Genomic DNA, 23,549 nt, shown 5'->3' on the forward strand with positions numbered 1-23,549 from the left:
CAGAGAGCACAACTAGGGCACTCTTAGTAGAACGACTATCTTACCACTACTAGTGGCACTTTAGGCCAAATAGTCTGACCTCAAGATGGATATCAAGAAATAAATGCTCAAATGACTATTTGGCAAGGCATTTCTGCATGTAGTCAATATCCTACTAGTGCTAAATCCGCTTTCCATGTCGACAGTCGTTCAACTAGTGTGCTAGGACAAACAGCATACGAGTACATAGACCTCCATCCATCTTAAAAGGGAAGTCAACGCAAACGGAATTTTTTCAAGAATATGTTCTATCCACGCCCACTAGTTGAAACAGGGCATTCTGATAAATATTGCATTTGTGGAATATAAGTTAAGTAGCAAAATGCACTTGTTTTTAGCCGTCTCTGGGGGCGGCCATTTTGTCTTCTGTCGACTGAAAATGACATCGCAACTACTCACAAGGACCAATCGCGGCTCAGATTCAGAAAAAAGGGTCAGCCGCGATTGGTCGTTGTGAGCAGTTGTGGTGTCATTTTCAGTCGAGAGAAGACAAAATGGCCGCCCCCAGAGATGGCTAAAAACGGGTGCATTTTGCTACTTAACTTATATTCCACAAATGCAATATTTATCAGAATGCTGCGTTTCAACTAGTAAGCTTGGACAGAACATATTCTTGGAAAAAATATGTTTGGGTTGACTTCCGCTTTAAGTTTATATTAGTATGCCAAACGCGGCACAAGTGGTGGAAAAAAACATTACTAGTAAGACCCGTTTGTTCAACTAGTGCATTGAATCTTACTAGGGAGGACGAAGAGTGTTTTAGTACAATAAGTTTCCAGCCATTTGAGCATTAATTCGATATCATTGAGATCCATTTTAAGGTCATACTAATAGGTCAAAAGTGGCACTAGCGGTTGAAGAAAAAAATGAATTCTGCCATCTACTGGGTGGGTGTGCGTCAGTCACGTTGTTTCCAAGCTTGACATTTACACTGGAGCAGCCACCCATCGCCGTTGAAAACATTATTGACAAGTATACTCATCAATGGCAGTGAATGAGTTGAGACAGATATTGGGGGGGGAAAAAAATGCTCCGATGGCTGACAGGTCCACGTACGCTCTTTGTCCTTACTAGATAACGACCGTTACTTCATTGCAGTACTAACAGCATGCAGTTCTCACCTAGTTTCGATATCAAATAAATGCCGCTCGACAGCTTGATTAAAGCCGCTTTGAGCCTTTATTCAATATCCTGCTAGTGCACTGAATTGTCTTACTAATCAGAGCAGCGAGTGTCCTAGCACCATAGACCTTGAGATGGATAAAGGATTTTGAATTAATTTCATAGCTATCCTTCCGTCATAAGAAGCATGTCCTTGGTAGTGAGCTGTTTGGTCTCACTAGTAAGACAACTAGGTCACTAGTGAAGCAACTGCAATAGTTGACATGGTACTCAATGTTAACTAGCTTGCTATGCCCGCTTGCCATATGCATCTCAAACTGTGCATGAGACGGGTCTGTGGGAAAAATCAAAACGAGGAAAACGGGCAAGTCGGCGCACTTGTAAGTCAAGGTACTGCTGTCGACGTCTTTGATGAGACCCCCTGGCGTTGTGCAAATTCATGATCAAACGTGTGCACCATTCCCGCATTGAGTGGAAGGTTCGGGGTGCGCCGTGGCCTTTGCAAAGCAAATGATTCCTTTCCAGCCGTGACCGCATTTATTCGAGATCCTGGATATCCAACTTAAAAGCCCATGTGCGTTCTTTGTCCTCACTAGTAGCACAACTACATGTTCCTACTAGTTGGCACCTACTATAGCACCACTAGTAGTACTAGGTTACAACTGGATGTTAACTGGTAGACTTTCAAAGCGATTCAATATCCGACACGGACCCGGAGCTAGACATGAAGGATGTGGTATACATGACCGTAGCCTGCGCTCAGTTACTCTGCGTGAAAGGGGCGGAGGCGCTGTTGGCACTTGCAGTGGTGGCACTAACAATGGAGAAGCCGGCGGGCGGCGCCGTGGAGCTGTGGCTGGGCTGCAGGTCATTGGGGATGCCGCTGTGCGAGGCCAACTGGTGACCGAAGGCCGCGCTGAACTGCGGGAGCTGCTGCTTGGGCTGCAAGGAGGTCAGGGGGTCGTGCGGGGACGAGGAAGTGGGGGCCGGGGGCACGGTCAAGCCCGTCAGGCCGCTCTGAGGCAGGGCCGAGAGCGCGGCCAGAGGCTGCAGCGTCACCGAGTTGACCGAGTGGCTGCCGGCCGGGGGGGTGGACAGCGACGTGGATATGAGATGACTTTCCGATGCCATGAGATTGCCGAACTGCGCCGGGTCGGCGAGGGGTAAGGGGAGATTGTTCCACGATGAGCGTGGGGGTTCCAGCAGGAGGGGGGCATCTGTCTGGAAGGCGCCGGCGTGGGGCGAGGGGATTTGGTCGCTGTACGGGGACGACGACGACGACGTCGCCGCCGCCGCCGCCGCCGCATCTGACTTGGCCAGAATGTGAGCGGGGCGCGTGCGGGCAAACGTCCGCTCGGGGGCCTGAGTGAGCAGGGAGCCGCTCGGGGGGGCTACCGAGGTGGCAGCTGACGTTTGGGGCAGGTCCGTGGGCTGAGATGGCGGCGAGGGGGGGAAGTGGCCCGCTGCGGACTGCAGTATGTTGTCCTCCAGCTCCAGGCTAGGAAAGTTCTCCGCCGGGAGGCGACTGTGGAGGATGTCCCCCATGCCCCCCGGCTGGACCGCACCGGGAAAGACGGTCATGGCTCGGTGGTCCACTCCTTCTGACGGGGCGAGGTCGCCTATGGAGGTCAGGCACACCAGGGAGTCTGTGTAGGACCCCATGGCCTGCAGGGCGCGCACCAGCTCCTCGGCTTCTTCCGTGGTGGGCAGCAAATCCCCATTCTTGCCTGCAAAACAAGGTTATTTTAATGATCAAAAACTAACAAAATAGCTCAAACTAAAGTAGAAAAAACGATTTTGTTAACGAGAGAATAAAAAACGAAAATGCTTTTAATAAATGACATTTTGCGGTTTGTGTTTTCAAGGAAGTATGACATCTTTGTTGTTTGAAGAGCTCTGTATTGGAGGAGGAGCTAAGGTTAGCCATTTTGTATAAAAAGAAAAAAAAAGAAGGGACAGAGCGCCATGCAGAGGCTGACGCCGCATTTTAAGTCACCAGGTAAGCTAACAGTTAGCCTCTCGTCTTCTATTTCAATTTTTACAGCGCCACATTTTCTTCTTTGCATTTTGCAGATTGGATCCCCTGCGGCAACGCGCTGCCTCTAACAGGTCAGTCTTGGTGTTACAACAAGTTGTGGGTGAGTCTTGACAGCCAGCACTCACTTTCAAATGCTCTTCACGTTTTGTGTTTCTCACACTTTAAAAATTGTTTAAAATGTCATGTCAAAGTGAAGACTTGAACGCGAACTTGTTCGGGCACCTTCAAACAAGTCAAAATCCTGAAGATCGTCAGGTAGTCTCGGTAGAACATCCGAAAAATCCTCCTGGTTGAGCTCGAGGTCGTTTGGAATGTCTTCCATTTCATTGGTGATGTCGTCGGGAAGTTCGTCTGTACTCAGTTCTGGAGTCGAGGGGCTCCTGTCAAAAAGGGATGATGAGGATGTGACGAACCTGTGCGAACGCAGAGTGAGAGGTTACAGGTTCACACAGACCTGATGCTGGCCTGGGAGGACAGAGCGAGGTTCATAGCCGGCATTCCCAGGTACCCCTGAGGCAACGCGGGAGGAATGGGTTTCTGAGGCCGCCGCGGCACTCTCCTCTTCTTCTTGTGTTTTTTGGTGAGTGCCGGTGGTTTGGTCTTTTTGCGCGGCTTACGCTGGTGCTGTTGCTGCTGGTGGTGGTGATGGTGGTGGTGGTGGTGCACTCGCCGATTGCCGTCGCCGCGTAGGAAGTTATCCTGCGTAGAACGCACGGGAGACCTTCGCGTAAACACGAGGCTCTCACCGCCCACGGAGACGAGATTGAACGCCAAACACACCATCTTTTTGGCATGCTCTTCACAGAGTGGCGTCTGATGCGTGATATCGAACACGGGGATGGAGCACTGCTGACCATCTGCGAACTTGGCTGTGCAGCTTGCAAACAGCTGCTGAGAGCGGTTCAACAGAATGTCTACAGAGAACAATTAAGGAAGAAAAAGAAGACCCGGATGGAGAGCTTGTGGTGAGAATACTTGAAACTGAATTTTTTGACCCGAGGGATCAACTAAATCCCAGCAACTGGGCCTGATTTACTAAAGGTTTGATGGTGCAAAAAAAAAACGGCACAAACTTGATCGCACACGCAACGAGATGCGGAAGCTAATAAGGATGTAACGAAAACCAATTTGAATCGGGAAATCGGTTTCGAAGAAGTTGAGAAGATATAAGTGAATCTAATTGTTCCACTTTAAAATGTACCGTTCCTTGAATCGTATCGCGCCCCGTGTATCGAGACGCGTATCACATAGTCTTTTATTGGAGATGCACATAGAGAGAGAGAATGTAGTGCTTGCGTTTGTTAAAAAAAAAAACATGATTAGAAGATGTGAAAAAAATAATCGTGAAATAAATCCCCCCAAAAATGTACATTTTTCAAAATCGTTCAGCCCTTGTGGAAACTAAACTCATGACCTGCCAGCCTTGGTAAAATAATGGCCCTTTAACCCAGCAACATTGCCCGCAATCTGTCTCAAGTCAACATGCACTTTAGCGCGCATTTATTGGATTGTGGTGAATCAACTTTTTTTTAAATGTTCAAAGGATACGCTGAAAACAGTGTTTGGTGAAGGGCAGCGCTTTGTTGTCGCAGGCCTGGCCTTTGGTGCTGCCCGTACACGTCCCCGCGTCTGTGTTCCGCTGTCTCGCAGGTGCCGCGCTTTGGCGATGTTCTGCTCCGGCACTAAAGCGAACGTAAAGGAAAATCGGTTGAAGCGGTGGGGAAAATCATGCTTTTTCAAAGTCGCTTTTGAGACTACCTTGAAGGGCTTTGAGAGGAGCCGCGTAATTCCTGGACGAGCTGCCCGGCGCAGTCTGGGTTCTTACTGGCGGCGTGCACCAAGGCTTTGCGGAAGGCGTAGCGGTACCTCTTCTGGCGGATACTCGCCCTCTCCTGCCTGCACATGTGCTTGTACTTCTGCTGCAGGTACGAGCAAAGGCTCAACAGTCGCGTTCGCCGCGACGAGCCGGCGTCGTCCTCCAACCTGTGTCGGGACGAGACGATCAGTCGCGGCGGTGAAATGAGAGGTTGGGCGGATTTGTGTGTTGGCGTTTGGTTTCCCGACCCGTTCTGCGGTCTCCAAGTGCTCAGGCCGGGAACAAATCGCTCCGCTTCAACTTCTTCGTCGTCGTCGTCGTCATCAGCACTGTCCTCCGACCAGTCCAGGCCTGCAAGCACATCTGTTAGGAAAAAGCCCATGCGTCCCACCTCGCTACAATCTTTTAACCTCTTTAAACATGGGTGGATGGAAAATTTGGAATCATCCTGAAATTTTACCCAACCCCAAATTTAGTAGCGCATCTTAACATTTGGTGGTAAATAAAAGGAGTGGGGGATGCACCTAAATGAGGAAAGAGGTCTCCATATTCCCGGTGTCTCTTGGCACAGAGCTGTACCAGATGCTGCAACCTGGCCAGGCAGCGGGCTGACGGTGAGTAGGAGGCGGGTCGCATGACCACCATGTGTTTGGAAGCGAACGGCGTTTTCCTGCTGAGTGACGGCCCTGGTGGCTGCGCGGGACTGGCTGAAGCATTAACGGGTACGCCAGGAGGCATGAAGTTGACCGTCTGAGGTGGTGCTGGATTGCATAATAGACCCTGCTGATGGGGCGGCTGGAGTAGACCTGACTGCTGCCGCGGGGGGTGCGTGTTGAGCGGCGACGACGGGTGGGCGCGGGGGACGGGGGAGGGACTAAAGTGCTCGGAAGGTGTCTGGAAACGCTCGGCGTCCTGGCAGATTTTCTGGTTCAGCACCAGCCGGCTCTGCAATTTCTTCTTGATGGCGTTGCTTTTTCGAGGAGGACCCATCTCCTCCCCGTCTGTGTCATCCTCGTAGAAGGCAAACGGATCCAGGAGTTCCCCATCAGGAAGGGCTAGCAGGCGCGTGCAGGGTGGCGATGGCGGAAGTTCATTCAGACCGTTGGAAGCTAAAGGTAAAGACGGCACCGTGATGTTGAGGGCCACTGACTCCAAGTGAGCCCGCGAACGCATTTCCTCCAAAGCATCGTGTTTCTTCTTGCGTTCCTTCTTGGGGATGAAGCCGAGGACCTGCAGGTGGCTGTTGCAGTACCTGGAACAACAGTTACAATTCCTTTAAGTACACACGTTCCCCTGTAGCGGCCCCGATATATTGTAGAAAATCCCCGCTATAAGGCAGGACATCTACGGTTTCTAGCGAGCGAAACGTTTGTTATGGTTCTGTAACGTATCAACCACAACTGACGAGGGCGACACTGTGATCTTCAGTATAATTAAAATCCAAGTTCAGAGCACTAGAATTTACACACCTGCGATCTTCTGACTTTGGGATGGGGTTGGTACACCGCTGGCTGTTATACTTGGCCACATATTCGCACTGCTTGAAGGGGGCGGTCTTGTCTTCCAGAACGTGCCGTATGCAGAAAGCGTAGCCATTGAGTCTGCGTTGCTTGCACAGCTTCGGGCTGTACGAGCACAAGGGCTTATTGTCCACCTCTGAGAAATGTATGTGTTTGCCTTCATACATCACGTGACTCTTGTCCTTGACAACATCAGCTGATGGGATAAAGTCGGGAGAGAGAAAAAAAAAAAGAATGACATCATTAACACTTTGAAATCTACATGTAACCATGCGTGCAGATTCAGACCAACGCTAAATGATTGTTCATTCAGTCAACTGTAAAGAGGGTATACAGTAAGCCCTTACTGCAGCTCATGTTTCAGTGCTTCAAAACATTAGAACCAATTGAAAGCCGTTTGAGCATTTACTTGATATCCTTGATGCCCATCTTAAGGTCAATGTAGCGGTACACTCATCCTCACTACTAAGACAATTTAGCCCACTAGTAAAATGACTAAGGCGAAATAATAGAAACAATGGTGTCTTAACTGCAGGTAGTTTACTTTTTTCTTTCTGTTTGGCATTTCACATTAGTAGGGCAACTTTGGCATACTAGTAGAAGGACAACATGTTATACAAGTAGGACACAATGATTCTTCGAGTATTCCCTTATTGTTCTACTAGTGCCCTCACTTGTCTTATTAGTGAGGCCTGAGCGAACTAGTTCACAGATCTTTAGCTGGATATCAAATGCTCAAACGTCCAAAGTATTACTATTATTTAGCTACCAAACGCGTGTATAATGACTACATTATAACTGTGGAAAGACGTTTAAGAAACAATCCTTCCAAATCCTTGTCCATTTATAAGTAACCCTGTCTGCAAGTACACGCAAGTTATTGTTTACAGAAAAACAACTCATCGTCCAAGTGTCACGTGAAAGGTCCGTCAACATTTGCCTATATGGACAAAAACGCGCATACACACACATACATATATGTCTATATACACTAATAGGCGTATGCACCGTGAAAATAAATCTTATTCAAAGGTTAGTGTAAATACTAACAGGTCACTTAATATAAGCGCAACCCATCTACCGTAGTAGCCGCTATCATTGACTTTAAGGAGTAGAAGTTGGTATTACGGGCGCCAGTGTGGCTCCGACACCCGAAGCGTGCAGATAGCACATAATTTGAGGGTTTTAAATAAAGGTAATACAAATCAGGTTACTGTTAAATGAATACCAATAACTGTGGAGGCAACTAAGAAGGACTGGCTGGTTCGTTGCAAAGGATAACTAACAGAATTACATATCGGACGGAGCTAGCTTGTCAATATTAGCATGTAGTCCGATGAGCATTTTCAAACTTTATTTGCACCACTAGTGTACTTAACTAGACGTGGAAAGTACCCATGTTATTATTCGCAAACAATTTAACTATTTGGTCCATGATTTTTGTTGTTGTTTTGTTTTTTTACCTCTCGGCTGCCACGAAAAGTCAAACTATTCGTTAGCTAGCTAGCTAAGGAAGCTAAAAACACGAATTAGTAGGCGGTAGCTAACCAGGAAACGGAAACCTCTACAAATGGAGACAACACGATGTGGCTCTCATTCCATATTATTTGTAATCTAAACCGTGAATAGAATATACTCACGATAAATATTTAAGATGTAACCTTTTCTTTCATTACATTATTATACATAAACTGCCAACACGTTCAAACAAAAGGGCTTCACGAAAGCTAAGGCCTGTCCTCGGGAGGCTTCCGTTAAAAATATATATATTAGTAGTGGTTGATAGCGTTGTGCAATGAGACGTGTGGCAACTTTTACATTTAGTTTTAAACTCTGCTTAGCGTTATAATTGAAAAAGTGGATGCTCAAATATCGGGAAAAATAAACGGGTAGATGTGGCCCGTTAGCTTCGACAGGCACCGGCGTCGAGTGGTAATCGCCTCCCCGGCTAAAGGCTGCGCTGAACGGTGTATCCATAAATCGAGGTCGAGGTCTCGCTTACCTTGAACTGGTACGGGCCGTTGTACGGTATTCGCTCCAGATAGACGGCCGAAATGTCTAATACGACCCGCTAGGCTACTCGTGCATCGATGTCCCGAGATAGATTAACAATAGTGATCTTCATCGAGCCCCGCGCGACTTGATTTTCGAATGGATGTAAAATAAGCGCTCGATCAAATTTTAAGCAGTAGGTAGGCTGCTAAGGATTTTGTCATATCCACGGCAGACTCCCTCACAGCACCACTACAGGCACTGCGGGGACATGACAACAACCCGCTCGACAACAACAACCTCTCCAACCATATTGGAAATTCAACTTTGTTAAGAGCGCCCGCAGTGCCGAAGTGCAACAAAAAGTGTGACAGTGTTGTTGCCATGTTCTGCGTTTAGTACACATATATGGCGAGAGGTCCGAGTCGGGCTGTTTGAGTGACAAATCCACGTAGTCACGGATATTTCATCTCGGTGTGAGTGTCTGTGTGTAATGTGCCCTGCTGCACTGCCACACTCTCACCCGCTGTTCACTGATGATGGACCACGTGTCAGGTACCAAAACACTTAACTCCTGCTCCATCCTTTTCACCCCAGCATATCACACAAGACATTTTCAACTTTTTCTTAAAAATTCATAAGTAAATAAATAATGCAATACTGAAATGAGTTTCTACAATAATTCCCCTGTACAATAGGCTCACTACTGAAAATTAGTTTTCATGAATGTACAGTGTAAATGTTATAGGATGTAAAAAAAAAAAAAAAAAATTAAACAGTGTTATTATTTACATGTGCAAATATATTTGTTTTCGTCGTTGTTCAGACTACAAAAAAAATATGCAAACAAGTGCATTTTGCTTTCAAGAAAATGTCTACTCCCTATTACAATTATTACACCGCTTACAGCAGGGGTCACCCATCTTTTTGAATGCCACCTACTTCTTACTGCTTAGTACTGATTAATGTGAGGGATACCAGTTTGATACACACTTCTGAAATAACACATTTATTGGAGATTTATCATCTCATTGTTGTTGCACCTGCTGACTTGTCTCCACAAGTAGTTTGGTCCGACTCTAAATTGCAGACTTTTAAAGTATATAATGTGTTGTTTTTCTAATATTGTAATTTCCAAACTTACACCAAAACACGTGTGGTTTAAAGTGAGATGGAGCTTTTTTTATTGTTGGAAAACTCTTTTATTTTTATTTTTTAAGAATGAGAAGAGGCAACATGTTTGTGACACTTGGCTCCCAGTACGCACATCTGCACGAATTAAAGCGAGTCAATACAAGTGCTGTATCACAAAAGTTGCAATTTTAACGATTAGTCACTTTGATTGACACTGACAGCTGGCAATTATGTAATTTCACCTGCATTTTAGCTGCATTAAAGTACGAAAGCAGTAGCTAGTATTTTGTGATTCTCGGTATCTGTCTTCAGCTTGGAGGGAAAAAAAAAAGAAATGTAAAACATCACATGAGAATTAAGCCTAAGTTTTACAAGAAACGTATCACACATCTAGTTAAAAATTGAAATATTTTGAGTGAGAATTGACTGTTATTGGACTTTACAATACTGTATGTCAAAAACGTTTTGGAACATCTTGTATATTTTGGATTTGACAGTGCCAAGCAAAACTGAGCGTTATTATTTTATAAGGGTAGACCATTTGACACGGCTCTCGTATTGGATACCATTATGTTGTGCAAGTGGTCATAATGTTGTGGCTGATACATTTGTATGTATCATTTCTTCCTCTGCTTGGATGCACATTAGTTCAGCAGGTAGCCGGCACATCCACAACTAGTTTCCTCCTCGGTGGCTTTTACACACTTGACTATCGTCTCGGAAGCTCTTCTTATGGGATCTGTGGGTAATGACAGAAATCACATTTCAAATTTGTACAGGCGAACAAACACTTTGAACGTCCTTGAGCTGAGATCGATCAGTCTGCCTGTCGGGAAGAAGTGGCGGGACGAAAGGTTCACCGAGCAAAGCCTTGATCACCTCCTGACTTGGCAGACTTGATTATGTCATAAAACATCGAGCTTTGATAGTGCTTAAGTTCCTTTATTATATAAACACTTGAAGGTTGACAACAGCTGACCTTGGACAACTCATTAGCCAGCTTAAAGTGCTTGGCCTCCACAAAGTCATCATTATCGTACCAGAGTTGCCAAAACCTCTGCTAGTCTAGTGTGCATTTCATTGAGAGTGACATTGGGCAGATTTGCTCCAGTGAGTTTAAATGACAGAAATGTCCTCTTTTCAATTTTACTTTGAACAAAACAAGGTGAACAATTAGTTCAACACAGATAAGGCTCTCATGATCCAGAGTCAACGCCACCCTGGTTTGCTGCGCACAACCCTGTGTGGTCACATAGGTGCTACATTTCGCAGTATAGGACGCTCAGCTAAAAAAAAAAAAGATCCAAGCAGAATGAAAGGTCACAAAGCTAACTTCTCAAAACCCATGAAGACAATGGAGTCACAATTTCTCTGTTATAACACACATCAAGGTGTCTTATTTTATGTGTTTTAAAGACGGTGATTTTGCTGCTAAGAACCAGCTGACCTTGATGAATTATATAGCTGTCCTTTGGGAGGTGGTTGAGGCTAATTCTGCCAATGTCGACTCCTACGATGAACGTAACCTTAGGTGGGTTCTCTCTGATAGAGCCGCTTCTGGCTTAAACCCAAGATCAACTGCAGCTTCTTGTCCGGCAACACTTGCAGAGACAGCAAAACAGCACATCAAATACAATTCGTAAAATTGTCACCTTTTCTACTCAAAGCTTTTCCTTCCAAGACTCTTTATTACCGGTATATGTGAGGCGGATTGAGGCCCCACCCCCAATTTAGTGCTGTTGGGAGCACCCTTAGCGATGGTTGACACAGCTTTCATAAAGATAGCCTCTCGTCTCCCATCTGCAGACCACCAGTGCTCCCGAACACAAGAGGGTGTTTTGGTCATGCCCGCACCTGCATAAGAAGATAAAAAACCCACAATCCAAAGGGTGACGCCTCCAGTTTGGTGATAACATTCACTAAAGCCTCTCAAAAATGTTACATCGGGCTTCCTGATGCATTCTCTTTTAGCACTTGTGCTGAGTCACCAAGGTTGTTAGAGGTGCAGTCGAGGTAAGCTTCTTTCTAACATCTGTCGCTATCAAACATTTTAGAATCGATTATTCTAATTATGATTCCATCAATTAAATCGAATAATGTGATCAATTATTTAGGCAAAGAGGAAAGGATCGGTGTTAAGTTCTCTTCAAGCGCGCTTTGAATCAATGTTATTCGTTTGGTGGTCTCACCTTCAGTGCAGCGGCTCGGTAACCTTCAATTCCTTGCAAGTGTAAAACCGACGCTATTCAGCACACGCTTGGTGAAATGATCACCCGCTGTTTCATGATTCATTGCGTACTGCGCCAGCAACTGGAGTCAGCACATCTTCCCCAGGTTGGAGGTACCAACGGCCCGAGCTCATTTTTCACCAACGGCCGGGTAAGCCTTTGTCGCTTCAGGCTATCAGAAACAAAGCATTCAGGACTGAAGCAAGTCCGATTTTGCACTAATTCAATCATGACATGCAACATTTACTAAGACACCTCAACGGAAACCTGGCTATGTCTGACATCCACTCCTCATTGTTTTTTTTTGTTTTTTTTAGGTGCTTGAAGGATACACATCAGCTCACATGTGTTGCTACCCATAGCATCCAGACCATCAGCGGAGTCACTTTTCTTCAGTAGAAACCCACTGACCAAAGCAGGTAAATCAAAATATCGACTACGGTAGGAACAGAAAAGTGGTCTCCCAAGTCCAAGCAATGATCACGTACGGTTTGCAACTGGGCATTAAGTAGGCCTACATCATTAACATTCCCAGACAATGCCGACATGAACATCTTCTACCGGGTCCTGTAATCTCGCTGGCAATGCTGTGAAAGCTGAAAAAAAAAAAAAAAAAAAAACCCTAACAAGAGACACAACAAAAAGGCACATGAGACAGTTTCTAGAAACGGGCGGGTCTTCATGGAAACAGAAGCGTGGCGCCTGCAACCCTACTTTTTTCCAAAATACCCACCCAAACATAAGCAGACTACTAGTATCTAATCCTGGATAAACACTGCGGGACCAAGTGTCCAATTCCAATATAATAACCGTGTGACACATATCCGGCCAAAGTTGCATATTATAACTTCACAAGCGTGACAGTGGGCATGAACGAAACTGAACTCTGATACATGAAAATACAAATATTAAAGATTACATCCCATCTAATAATTATCTCCATTGTTTTTAATGAGAGTAACCTCAGTATTTATCCACCGGCCGCCGTCCGCAATGATTTAGCTTATTCAATAACCTTTACATCTATAATGCATCATATTTAATTGTCTATGTTGCACTTGTATTGGCAGATATCTCAAACATCACTTTCTTTATCCACATTTGTATGTATAATGTAAAAAAAAAAAAAAAAATCGCTAAACTCCATCACAGCATGTTTGTGTTTAGAAGCCAAGGGTGTTCATTACAAATGACATGGCACCAAACGAGGTGGCTGGCAAATGTGCAATAGCTTCGTGAAAAAAAGTGACAAGGGCTTCATAATATTCCCCGTCTTGCACACCACGCACAAAATGGGTCACTGAGTAGAGCACAAAGACGTGCATTGTCACAAACAAACTCAATTAGTCAGTTTATGAAGTGACATACTGTTACTATTGTTTGCTATAGTCCAGCCGCCTTTGATTAAAAAAAAAAAAAAAAGCTACTGGCACTCACTACAGGCAACTGTTCTGAGAGCGGTAGTCGTGCGTCACAAGACGAGTGTATTATCTCCACTATCATCAGATGTCATATTACATATATTGTACTGTAAATAGCGTACACTCTATTCAAATGAAAAGGTAATTATATATTTTCTATGATGTTGTGGTAAGTATTATTGGGCATACTGTATAGCCGATTGTAACATGCTGCATATTTATGAGGAAGTGATTCAGAGTAAGCTATAGGTTCATTTTCTCAAGAGACGAGCAACTAGAAACATGTAATTACGCCAGAAAAGCTTAGCCTGAATACAAATTTGGTAGAATTAATAGAAATGAGTTTTGGGTTGGTGGGGGGTTGTATCAGGGGTCCGTGATTGGAGCGAGGTAGAATGAAATCATTAAAAAGATTCTCAAATTAATGGAGAAAGTTTACGAGTTCACGATTTCTTGTTTTCAATATTCCCCAAATTCTTACAGTTGTAAGAATTCCCAAATTTCCATAATGAAATTCCCAAGTTAATGAAAGATTTAGAATTTTAGGGAAATGTTTGAGTCGGGTAAGGAATGGTGAATTTGAGGCGTATTTGTTTTTCCATAAATTTGGTCATTTTGGCATGGAGAAGATGGGAGTTTTTTGAAATTCAGCAATTTTTACAATGTTGGCAACAGTTTTGATGAAACGATTGAGACATTATGAATTTGTTGGGTATTTGCATAATTTCTCCATTTTGGATGTCTGTCAATCTTCAAAAAGTGGATTTTTGAAGTCTGGATTTTAATCAGTTGACAAATGGTCTTTTTTTTTTCTTAAAGTATGATTCTAGAATAAAAAATGGAAATCTGTGGAATATGGGGCGGAAATCTGAACGGGGTGAACATTACGATGTAGGGATGGTTTGAATCAGTTGAGAAGTTAGGGATGTTTTGGAATACCCAAAATGTGAACAGAATAATAATAATACGAAACAATTATCAAACATTATTCCAGTAACTGGGTGTTGTCTAGACATTTGTTATGTCAATATTGTCTGTCAGAGTTCAACAGTGTGGAATAAAAAACAGGAAATGACTATGATTGAAAGCATCATAGCCTTTAGGGAAAGGGGGGGGAAAAATGCACATCTGGACCAAAGTCCTACTCCTGTCTAAATAGCAGACCTGGAGAAGTATGTCATTTTGCGTAGTACACAAAGGTTCAAAGCTTTAATGACATAACCCAGACACTGCTAATGAAACAATGTTAAAAAAAAAAAAAATCCAAACGACTACAGTAGAGCACATTTATTAAGGGGTGTTAAGTTGGAATATATTAAGCCAAACATATACGTATCTGTAACATTTCTACAAATAATCTACTCTAGCAGCAAATATACATTTATACAAAACAGTTTGTGGTCTACTACTTATGCACATCTCATTCCATTCTCATTAGAACAAAATACAAATCTCTTAACATCATTTTTTGCCGGCTGTAAAATTCATTTGAGAAAGTATCCAACACAAAGCTTCAAAAAAGTTGTGTTCAGGTTGCCCCACATCCCAGAGTTCATGTAATAAATGATGAAGGTCACAGTTGAGAAGACAAATTTGTAATAGGTAAAAAAAAAAAAAAAAATGTATTTAACACAGATTAAATTAAATAATGTAGTAAAGTTATTGTAAAGTGGTGTGTAGTGTTGGGGCCATACTGATTGTCATGAAATTAAAACTTGTTTGTAACGTTGTTTTGTTTTTGTTTTTTTCCACTGTGATAGCCCTTCACATGGTTATGCTAGGCTCCACGATTGTTGAAAAGTACATGGAAAGATACGGAGTAGTGTAGTGTAGTGCATTTTTACCATTGAATGTAATTGTTGGTTGAAGAGTGGATATAAAAAGTCTACACACCCCTGTTCGAATGGTTTTTGTCATGTTTTTGTGATACAGAAAAAAAAGAGACCAAGATAAATCATTTCGAAAACTTTCTCCACCATTAACGTGACCTATAACCTGTACAACGCAATTGATTAAAACATCTTTTATAGAGTGGAAGTAAAAATAACAGAATGAATTTTGTCGCACAAGTGTGTAGATGGGGGCTGTTTTTCTTCAGCTGGAATTGTAGCCTTAGTCAAGGTGGAGCGAATTGTAAACATGTCCAAATACCAGGCAGTGTGAGCGCAACATTTTCAGGCTTCTATGAGAAAGTAAAAAAAAAAACAAACAAAAAAAACATGAAAAGCCTACAAGAACATCTGAGATTTAATTTCGGTTAATCAGAGGCACTTTAAATGTTGGCATGTGTGTGCCGACTCCCGTTTAACATTAATATGATTGGCTAATTCTGAACACAACCACATCCCACTTGTAAGACATCTCATGACATCTCAGTTCATTTTGACTTCCCCTCTTGAAAAAAAAAAAACCCCAAAATTAGTTGAACAGTTTTTAAGTCACATAAATGGTTGGCAAAGTTTCAAGATGACAACATAACACTTTTTTTTTGTCGTTGCTATTTTCGGGTTCTTTTAACCTGGATCTTGTGCAAACAAACTGGAATTTGAGAGTTATCAGAGTCAAATGGAACAAAGTTTGAGAATTAAGATGCATGTGGTTTTTCCATCTGAAATTTTGCAGGACATAGCAGTATGCGGCTACCCGCTCAGCATATTTTTCACTGTGGTGAATGAGTTCTGCGAGAGGTTCTCCCACGATGGCATGCGAGGTGAGAATAGATTTCTTGCGCATGTGACCAAACACATGAGCCGCACATCTGTGCATTTGGGCAAATTGCTACAGTTTTTAAGTCACATAAATGATTGGCAAAGTTTTCAGATGACTTAAGATGATCCTAGTCTCAATTTCTTTTTATATCAAGCCGGCATTTTGAAATGGGGTGTGTAGACTTTTTATATCCACTGCACACCTGCCTATTTTGCAATCAGAGAGTCGATGAGGCCACGGGCTCCTCTGGTGCACTGCTCTCGGCGTGAGGGACCCCCGGCAACGATTCCATCTCTGTAGCCGACACCGACTGGCTGAGTTCTCTGAGCGAGCTTTTCGTTATGTCCAGGCATGCCCGCTTCAGGATGTTGCGAACTTTTTTCCCCAGAAGCACATAGAGCACCGGGTTGATGCAGCTGTGGAAAAAGCCTAAGCTGGTGGCCAGAGGAAATCCCATTTTCAGCACGTTGTGTAGATAGAGCGAGGAATGTATGGACAGCTCCATCAGGCAAAAAATGTGGAAAGGGGCCCAGCATAAAAAGAAGGCCAGGATCATGGCGGAGACCGTTTTGGTGAAGCCAGACAGGCGAACGGAGCCCTGGGATTGATTCAGCTTCACCGTCAGAAGGATGCCGGTCACACACATAGCAGAGAACGGCAAGAGGAAGCCCACCGTGGTACGGATGGAGACCATCAGAATGTGTCTTGAAGCCGCCGACTGGCCATCCTGCGCGTGGAAGTTGTTGAAGCACACCACTTTGTCATGTAAGCGCGCCGTGTCCCGGAAGATGAGCGCGGGGCAGCTCATGATGGCGGCCGTCAGCCACACGCAAGCGCTCGCCAACCAGGCCCCGGCAACCGTTCGGCGCCTCCGAGACCAGTTGTGATGGACCAGCGAAACGTATCGGTCCACGCTGAGCACTGTGAGGAACAGGACGCTCGCGTACATGTTCATGGCCGACACAAAAGAATTGGTCTTACACATGGCCACGCCGAAATCCCAGTGAAAGTCGCGCAGGATGTAGTCAATGTAGACTGGGAGGAAGAGCACAAAGACAAAGTCGGCCAAGGCCAGATTGAGTAGCCAGACGCTGTTGACGGTTCTTTTGCTCTTGCATCCCGTCACCCAGATGACGGTTCCGTTTCCGATCACGCCGAGTACAAAGGAAATTATGTAAATGACCACTGAGATAATGTGCATCGCTTCTTTCTGCCTGTGGTCCACTTTAAGTTCTTCCATGTCGCCATATTCCAGGTAGTAGTCATAGCTGTAGTTTCCGTAGTCTTCTCCGGAGTCGTCCATCGCTGCCTGGAGTTTACCTGCCGGGAGAAACCTGATACTCAGATCCATTATGCCAAGACCCATCCATAGTTCTGACGGACCAACCTGTTGAGTTCTTGCCTCACGACTGTCTGTTCCTCAAAATGATCCAGGAATCGCGGTAAAACAACTCATTCAGTTCCTGTGTTGAAGTGAGTACTGGGTGTGTCTTGGATAAGCCTGGAACATAACGCGAACATCCATTTGGGTCAACATTGCGGCAAGTGACATGGTTGACAGAAGAGGCAGGAGGAACCACAAGTGGATGAATCATTTTCTTCTCGCAAGCTGAAGGAACTTTTTTGGAAGGGCAGACAATAATAGTTGTGTAAGTTTCTTTTCCACTGCAGTCATCAGTAAGCGGCTATCAGGGTGAAAAGTTGAAACTTTGCTCGTCCGAACATTTGCAGCACTACCAAGGTCACAGAAAAATATGTTTCTAGCATTTTTTGTGAAATCACCTCAAATTAGAAGGTACAATTTGTTAAAAATGACACTGGGACCTGCCCCCTTTAGAGGAAATCACCCCAAACATATTTTTTTCAAGAATATGTTCCCAGCAGGCCCACTAGTTGAGACAAGGCGTTTGTGGAATATGAGTTAAGCAGCAAAATCCACCCCTTTTTCGCTATCGCAGGGGGCGGCCATTTTGTCACTTCTGTCGACTGAAAATGACATCACAACTGCTCAGGGCTCAAGTAACGACCAATCACGGCTCAGCTTCAGAAAACAGGTCGGCCGTGATTGGTTGTGACCTGAGCCCTGAGCAGTTGTGATGTCATTTTAAGTCGACAGAAGTGACAAAATGGCCGCCCCCTGCGATAGCGAAAAAGGGGTGGATTTTGCTGCTTAACTCATATTCCACAAACGCAAGATTAATCAGAATGCATTGTTTCAGCCAGTGATCTTGCATAGAACATATTCTTGAAAAAAATGTTTGGGTTGACTTCCACTTCAATGGCTTGTCAGTGGGGTAATACATTCAAATCTTCTGCATTTGTACCGTTGACACTAACAGCTTGGATATACACCGCTAGCTCTTCAGACATGGATAAGGTACAAACAGTTACCTTGGAGCTCAACTATTACTTTGCAGTGTGTATTAATCCCAGCCGTACCTTAAGTCACAGAATTTGATCATCTTTCTTCTCATAGTGTAAAACATTACTGTTTTCATTGTGTCATTCACGAATAATATACTTGGGCTCTGTACAAAACATAGTTTCACTAAGGAATGTTTCAAAATAACGTTTACAGAAGTGAAACCTCAGAGGACAAACGAAATATGCAGTAAATCAAGTAGCCTATTATAACATCTTTACTTTAGGGACAAGAGAGTTTTTTTCAGGTATAAGCAAATCAAGCAGAGAATCGGGCTCATATATCACATTTCTTTTAAGTGTGTGATTGATAATAGAAAAACAATCTAGCATTTGAAAAACTGGTCAAATGATTGATGGTTTTCATCAAAAGTAATGGAAAGTTTGACAGCTTATCGATACAATGGGCATTTAAATGACTCATTTCCACATTGTAACCTACTTCTCAATTAGATTACCATTCATAAAATGCATTAGAATATCTTATGGTGCATTTAAAGTCTTAAGAGATCTTACCGAGTGCGGAAGCAGCACGTGAAGGATATTTTGTTGTTGTTGTTGAACATCCAAAGAGCGACGGGTGAAAAACGGTGGCCGCCCTTGTCTTCCACTTAAGCGAACCTCGTCCCTAAACGTTCCCCTCCATGTAAACGGCCGTGTGCACTCTTTCCGCGAGTCCATCCAAACTAAACTTGGTCGGAGCGTTCCTTTTGCGCGGAGATGTGTGGACCGGAGTGGGCGCGCCCCGGCGGACGCGTCACACACGCACCGCGGAGGGGTGCAAAGTTGTTATTGGTCGCCCGCGCGGATAAGAATGTGTTCATTCATCGGAGCTTTGGCCGCTTCTCACAGACGCGACCCTCGCTCAATAAACACAGAGGAACTGAACGTTGCAGTTTTTAATGGCACTCCAAAATGTTATGTGTGCGCCAAGTGTGCACAGTCCTTCTTCATCTTCTGGCTTCTCTGATTTATACCTTGATTTTCTTGGCAGCTTTTAAAATAAAATGACATTTGTTTGGCTGCACACTCATAAGCTAAATTATGCACGCAAGCAGCCCTGAGTGCACTGCAAAATATTTGCCTTTCTGATGTGAAGTTTCAAATGCTGGACACACATTTGTAATTTCGGATTCAACCGTTTTCTCCCACATTTGGCTACTTTTAAAAAGTTCTTGGAAGACTTCTGCAACTTTTGAAAAGTGACTAAAACGTCAAAAAGCACGCATACACCCTTGTAAATAACACCAGAATGTTTACTGCATGTGTCAAGTTGGATAAACACACCGCCCGGTGCCAAGCTGCAAAAGTAGCCTAAATGCTTTGTTAGTTGCTATATTGACTTAATGCGTTAAAACAGAAGTTGAACAACCACTGTTCAAACCACAGCAGGGATGGGCATCTTCAATGCCGGAGGGGGCCATCATTTTTCATCAGTACTACTGGGGGGGCAACACAGAAGCATTTTTTATAATACGTTTCTCAATGCATATCCACTGCCCAAATGAGTAAACAAATGGTTTGGAGCAAACAAAAAAAATAACAACATATATGATTTTTTTTTTCTCACAAGTCAACTCACTGAAAATTTTTATATTCTTGAGGTACTATGTTTGTCCCGGGTGTCATTCCAAATCTGAAAAATGTATTAGACCTATTCACATTAGGACAGTGGAAGAGCCGGTATTAGTGCAATTTATACCGCACTGCCATCGAGTGGTGAATTGTGATATTACAACTTAAAACTACTTCTCTTTCTTTTTTTCGCCCTCAAATAGTTTTATATACATAAAATGTTTCATTTTTATCTGAGATTTTTCCACCTTTATACCCCCTCAATCCCCAACCATCACATCATTTAGCAGCTTTTAGCAACAACTCGACCCACCGTTAGCAACATCTCCTGAAAATTAGTGGCAAGACCGGCCGGACATGAACACTCAAGTTATTTCAACCAAGGGGGTTCAATACAACAATCAGATGTAGCGGCGGGGAACAGTGCCCGACTAGATCCAGCAGCAGGTGCCATTTTCATCCATCCTTTTTCATCCATACATCGCGGTTGTCTTCGTTAGGTCTGTTGATAGATGGAGCCTATCCCAGCTAACTTTGGCAGAGGAAAAAAAGGTGCTATGAAAAGGTTGGCAGTTAATTTGCAGAGCACAAATACACAAGCAGCCATTTACCCTCACTCCCTAATGACAAACTGAGTCTCAAATTAACCTAATGGTCATGTTTTTCGAACATGGGAGGAACTTGGAGTACCTAGAGGAAACATAACACAAACTCGACACAGGAAGGCCGGAGTTGAGACTTGAACGGAGAACCTCTGAGCTGTAAGGCATTTACACTCAGGCGCCATGCTGTTGAATCATTTTGTGTTCCTTCCAATATGAATTTTCGATTTCATACAGAGTTGAGATTAAATTGCAAAATGACTGTGTATACTGTACATGGCTGCATGGTGGGCGAGTAGTTGGCTCTCACCTGCAGTGTAAATGCAGCCAAGTGTCAAATTAAGCTCTGTTGCTGTTGTATGTGCTATTGACCCTCGGGGGCATCGAGTCATTGTTTGCATAATGGGATTGCTATTATGCGATGATATGTTTTTAATGTCTTGATGTTGTTAATGTTTAGCACGTCTGCCTCACAGTTCTGAGGGTCTGGTTTTGAATCTCGACTGTTGTGACCTTCCTGTGTGGAGTTGGCATTGTTCTCCCTGTCCTTGCGTGAGGCTTATCCCTCTATTTTATTCCATATTCCAGAAATATGCCGGTTAGATGAATTGAAAACTGAATTGTCCATGAATGTGAGTGTGAATGGTTTTTTTTTTTTGGGGGGGGGGGCAGTGCCCTGCGACTGGCTGGTGATCAGTCTAGGGTGTACCTCAGGGAGAGGGACAAGGTTCCATCAGATCCAGCAGCAGGCACTGTTTTCATTTATTTCCCAAATTAATTTCATATTGAATACAGAGTTGTTTTTCATTTGCAAAATTTGTTTACATAAATTGGCATTGGTAATGATTTTATTGGCCGACGGGGAAGTCATGACTCAGACTCTTTGAATCAGTGTTTGCACAAACAAGCACATTTGTGCATCCGCTGTGCCTGGCAGATGGCGAAAATTTTGATTCACTTGTGAGCTTTTATGGCGCATCGCAAATCGTTATCATGGTCTGTTCAATTTCTGACAGCGCTGTTGGGAAAGAAATTGGAATAAAAAAAGCTTTTCCGTAACTTGATCAAGCACGGCATGGATAGAGATCATTACACGACATCTGGGCAAGATGGAAACATTCAATCCTATCTGGTGAGTGTTGCTGTACTCAACATTTCCAATATGTTCATAGGGTATAAATTTCACGTGTGTCATTGTCAGCTCTTGCCCAGCAAATCCCAATTTGCTGATATATGGATGCTTTAAATACAATATCTATCATTACTGTTTATTTCCTTAGACGACAAGGAGGCCTTGTTGGAGGGTCTCCATCATCAGTGACCTCTCGGTCAAGCAGTCACAGCTTTGGGTGGGGATGCAGGCACTTGCTTGTGTCCAATATGCTCCACAGTCTTCACTTATCTGTAACAATTCGTTTTCTTGCTATTTCTTATTCTCTTGTCAAACAAAATTGGAATTGGGCTTTTTGTTGTGAGCCAAAGTGTGACAGGCCGCAGCTGGAGGAAAGAGGAAAAAATATTGGAGCAATTAAGTTAGAAAGTCATAAAGAGCTGCCGTAGGCCGCAACTCATGCCCGGACACTCACACTGAACTAACCGGCCAACTCAGCTACTTGTCACTCACTAGGCCACGCCCCTTAAAGGTACACATCCATTACACTAATACTACAGTATGTGCAGTAATTTTCAATAACACTATAAAACCAGTTGATTTCTTATAGTCTATTATCTGTTTTGTTTGTACAGTGCTGTTTTTTCTTTATTAAAAATATGTAAGAAATGCTTATTTTTTTGTGGGGCTGGAATGAGATTAATGACATTTCAACAGGGGAAATTTCGTCAAATTTTACGCTTATATTGGGGTACCACGACTCAACAGTTATCATGTTCCTATAGTGTTTATTTGTTGTTTTTTTTAAACATTTTTGTCTTCCCACTTATATCTTGGACAGACTGAGTTGCTCTGTCTTTTATTTCCAGATCACCCATTCGTCCTTCATTGAATTATCCTGTGCAACCACTTCCTGTCTCCGGGTTGTCTTCATGTGTGCTCCTGCAGGACTTGTTCGTGCACATCGAGGTGGAGTCTGCCGATGGACTTCCAGTAGCTGCACCGTCGCCGCCTTCTCCGTGCTCCCCTCCTACCCCACTTCCTCTTCCTCCTCCCATCACCATCATCATCTCCACCATCTGCAGCAGCAGTCCAGTGCCTCCCGGACCTATGAAGAAAGCGCCCCCTCTCATCCTCCCCATCAGTCTGATCATCGGCACCTCCCTGCCTGACTGCGGTCAAGCCAGCCAGCCTCCACTCGAAAAAAATGTCAAGCCAGCCGCCCCTAATTTCCTTTCTATCAGGCATTACGGTAATAGGTCGCCGACGAGCGGCGAAAGCCCCCTTCAGAACAAAAGCACACCATTACGTTGAACTGTACGTCAATCCTTCGGGTTAGAAATAAATATTGTAACTTCGGACTTGTTTTGGTGGACAGCTGGGGTGGTCCAGTGCATATTTCAGAGGACCTTTATTTTGAAATGCCACATCAGATTTGGATGGGATTTGTTTTGGTGGACAGCTGGGGTGGTCCAGTGTCCTCCAAAACTGGTCAGGTATCACGATTGCTATAAAGGATATTTTTTAACGATTTTTTTTATATCGGGTGACGACTGTGAAATATGCATATTTCAGAGGACTTTTATTTTGAAATGCCACGTCAGATTTGGATGGGTCCTGTTTTGGTGACAGCTGGGGTGGTCTAGTGTCCTCCATAACTGGTCTGGTATCATGATAGCTAAATTATCGTTTTTGATCAATTTTTGTTTACAATTCGTTAATATATTTATTTCTAACCCGAAGTATTGACGTCCAGTTCAGCGTAATGCTTTGCTTTTATTCTGAAGGGGGCTTTCGCCGTTCGTCAGCGACCTATTACCG

At 43.9% G+C, this 23,549-nt stretch overlaps 3 protein-coding genes across 21 annotated transcripts; 1 reads left to right on the forward strand and 2 right to left on the reverse strand.

Annotated features, from left to right (window-relative positions):
* Nucleotides 1–583: 583 nt before the first annotated feature.
* ino80da (INO80 complex subunit Da) lies at nucleotides 584–9,024 on the reverse strand. Its single transcript, XM_086052364.1, has 10 exons — nucleotides 8,538–9,024; nucleotides 6,485–6,731; nucleotides 5,540–6,267; nucleotides 5,264–5,366; nucleotides 4,958–5,182; nucleotides 4,748–4,881; nucleotides 3,980–4,113; nucleotides 3,654–3,898; nucleotides 3,422–3,579; nucleotides 584–2,888 (listed from the first exon to the last, which is right to left on the reverse strand). Exons 2-10 carry the CDS (start codon nucleotides 6,700–6,702, stop codon nucleotides 1,921–1,923), a joined length of 2,913 nt encoding a protein of 970 aa, XP_085908490.1. The 5' UTR covers nucleotides 6,703–6,731; nucleotides 8,538–9,024; the 3' UTR covers nucleotides 584–1,920.
* A 66-nt stretch (nucleotides 9,025–9,090) lies between these two features.
* LOC147136576 (uncharacterized) lies at nucleotides 9,091–23,507 on the forward strand. 19 transcript variants are annotated; one of them, XR_015089672.1, is made up of 6 exons: nucleotides 9,097–12,040; nucleotides 12,207–12,308; nucleotides 15,933–16,020; nucleotides 21,634–21,749; nucleotides 21,898–22,260; nucleotides 22,598–22,971. XR_015089672.1 is itself a non-coding variant. In XM_086052370.1 (4 exons), the coding sequence occupies exons 3-4, from the start codon at nucleotides 21,693–21,695 to the stop codon at nucleotides 23,040–23,042; spliced, it is 423 nt and encodes a 140-aa protein (XP_085908496.1). In that variant the 5' UTR covers nucleotides 9,101–12,308; nucleotides 15,933–16,020; nucleotides 21,634–21,692; the 3' UTR covers nucleotides 23,043–23,507. The 19 variants fall into 19 exon arrangements, 4 of the variants coding, with proteins under 4 accessions (XP_085908496.1, XP_085908497.1, XP_085908498.1 ...); XR_015089677.1 differs by having other exon boundaries at nucleotides 9,098–11,674; nucleotides 11,776–12,308; XR_015089678.1 differs by having other exon boundaries at nucleotides 9,098–11,674; nucleotides 11,857–12,308.
* On the reverse strand, nucleotides 14,583–19,155 carry cmklr2 (chemerin chemokine-like receptor 2). Its single transcript, XM_086052369.1, has 3 exons — nucleotides 18,957–19,155; nucleotides 17,407–17,520; nucleotides 14,583–17,339 (listed from the first exon to the last, which is right to left on the reverse strand). The coding sequence occupies exon 3, from the start codon at nucleotides 17,320–17,322 to the stop codon at nucleotides 16,237–16,239; it is 1,086 nt and encodes a 361-aa protein (XP_085908495.1). The 5' UTR covers nucleotides 17,323–17,339; nucleotides 17,407–17,520; nucleotides 18,957–19,155; the 3' UTR covers nucleotides 14,583–16,236.
* Nucleotides 23,508–23,549: the final 42 nt, after the last annotated feature.

The sequence above is a fragment of the Filicampus tigris genome, chromosome 14, assembly GCF_054856515.1.
Source record: "Filicampus tigris isolate MCC_2025a chromosome 14, RoL_Ftig_1.0, whole genome shotgun sequence".
NCBI lineage: Eukaryota > Metazoa > Chordata > Actinopteri > Syngnathiformes > Syngnathidae > Filicampus > Filicampus tigris.

What these genes read in the sequence shown, in the direction of transcription:
- ino80da (XM_086052364.1), bottom strand. Translation starts at nt 6,702, where the DNA reads ATGTATGAAGGCAAACACATACATTTCTCAGAGGTGGACAATAAGCCC. An exon ending in CACCAAACACTGTTTTCAGC is followed by an intron (nt 4,114 to 4,747) that starts GTATCCTTTGAA and finishes TGTTCTCTGTAG; the next exon opens with ACATTCTGTTGAACCGCTCT. An exon ending in TCCTCCCAGGCCAGCATCAG is followed by an intron (nt 3,580 to 3,653) that starts GTCTGTGTGAAC and finishes CCTTTTTGACAG; the next exon opens with GAGCCCCTCGACTCCAGAAC.
- cmklr2 (XM_086052369.1), bottom strand. Translation starts at nt 17,322, where the DNA reads ATGGACGACTCCGGAGAAGACTACGGAAACTACAGCTATGACTACTAC.
- LOC147136576 (XM_086052370.1), top strand. Translation starts at nt 21,693, where the DNA reads ATGGATAGAGATCATTACACGACATCTGGGCAAGATGGAAACATTCAA. An exon ending in GAAACATTCAATCCTATCTG is followed by an intron (nt 21,750 to 22,676) that starts GTGAGTGTTGCT and finishes GTGCTCCTGCAG; the next exon opens with GACTTGTTCGTGCACATCGA.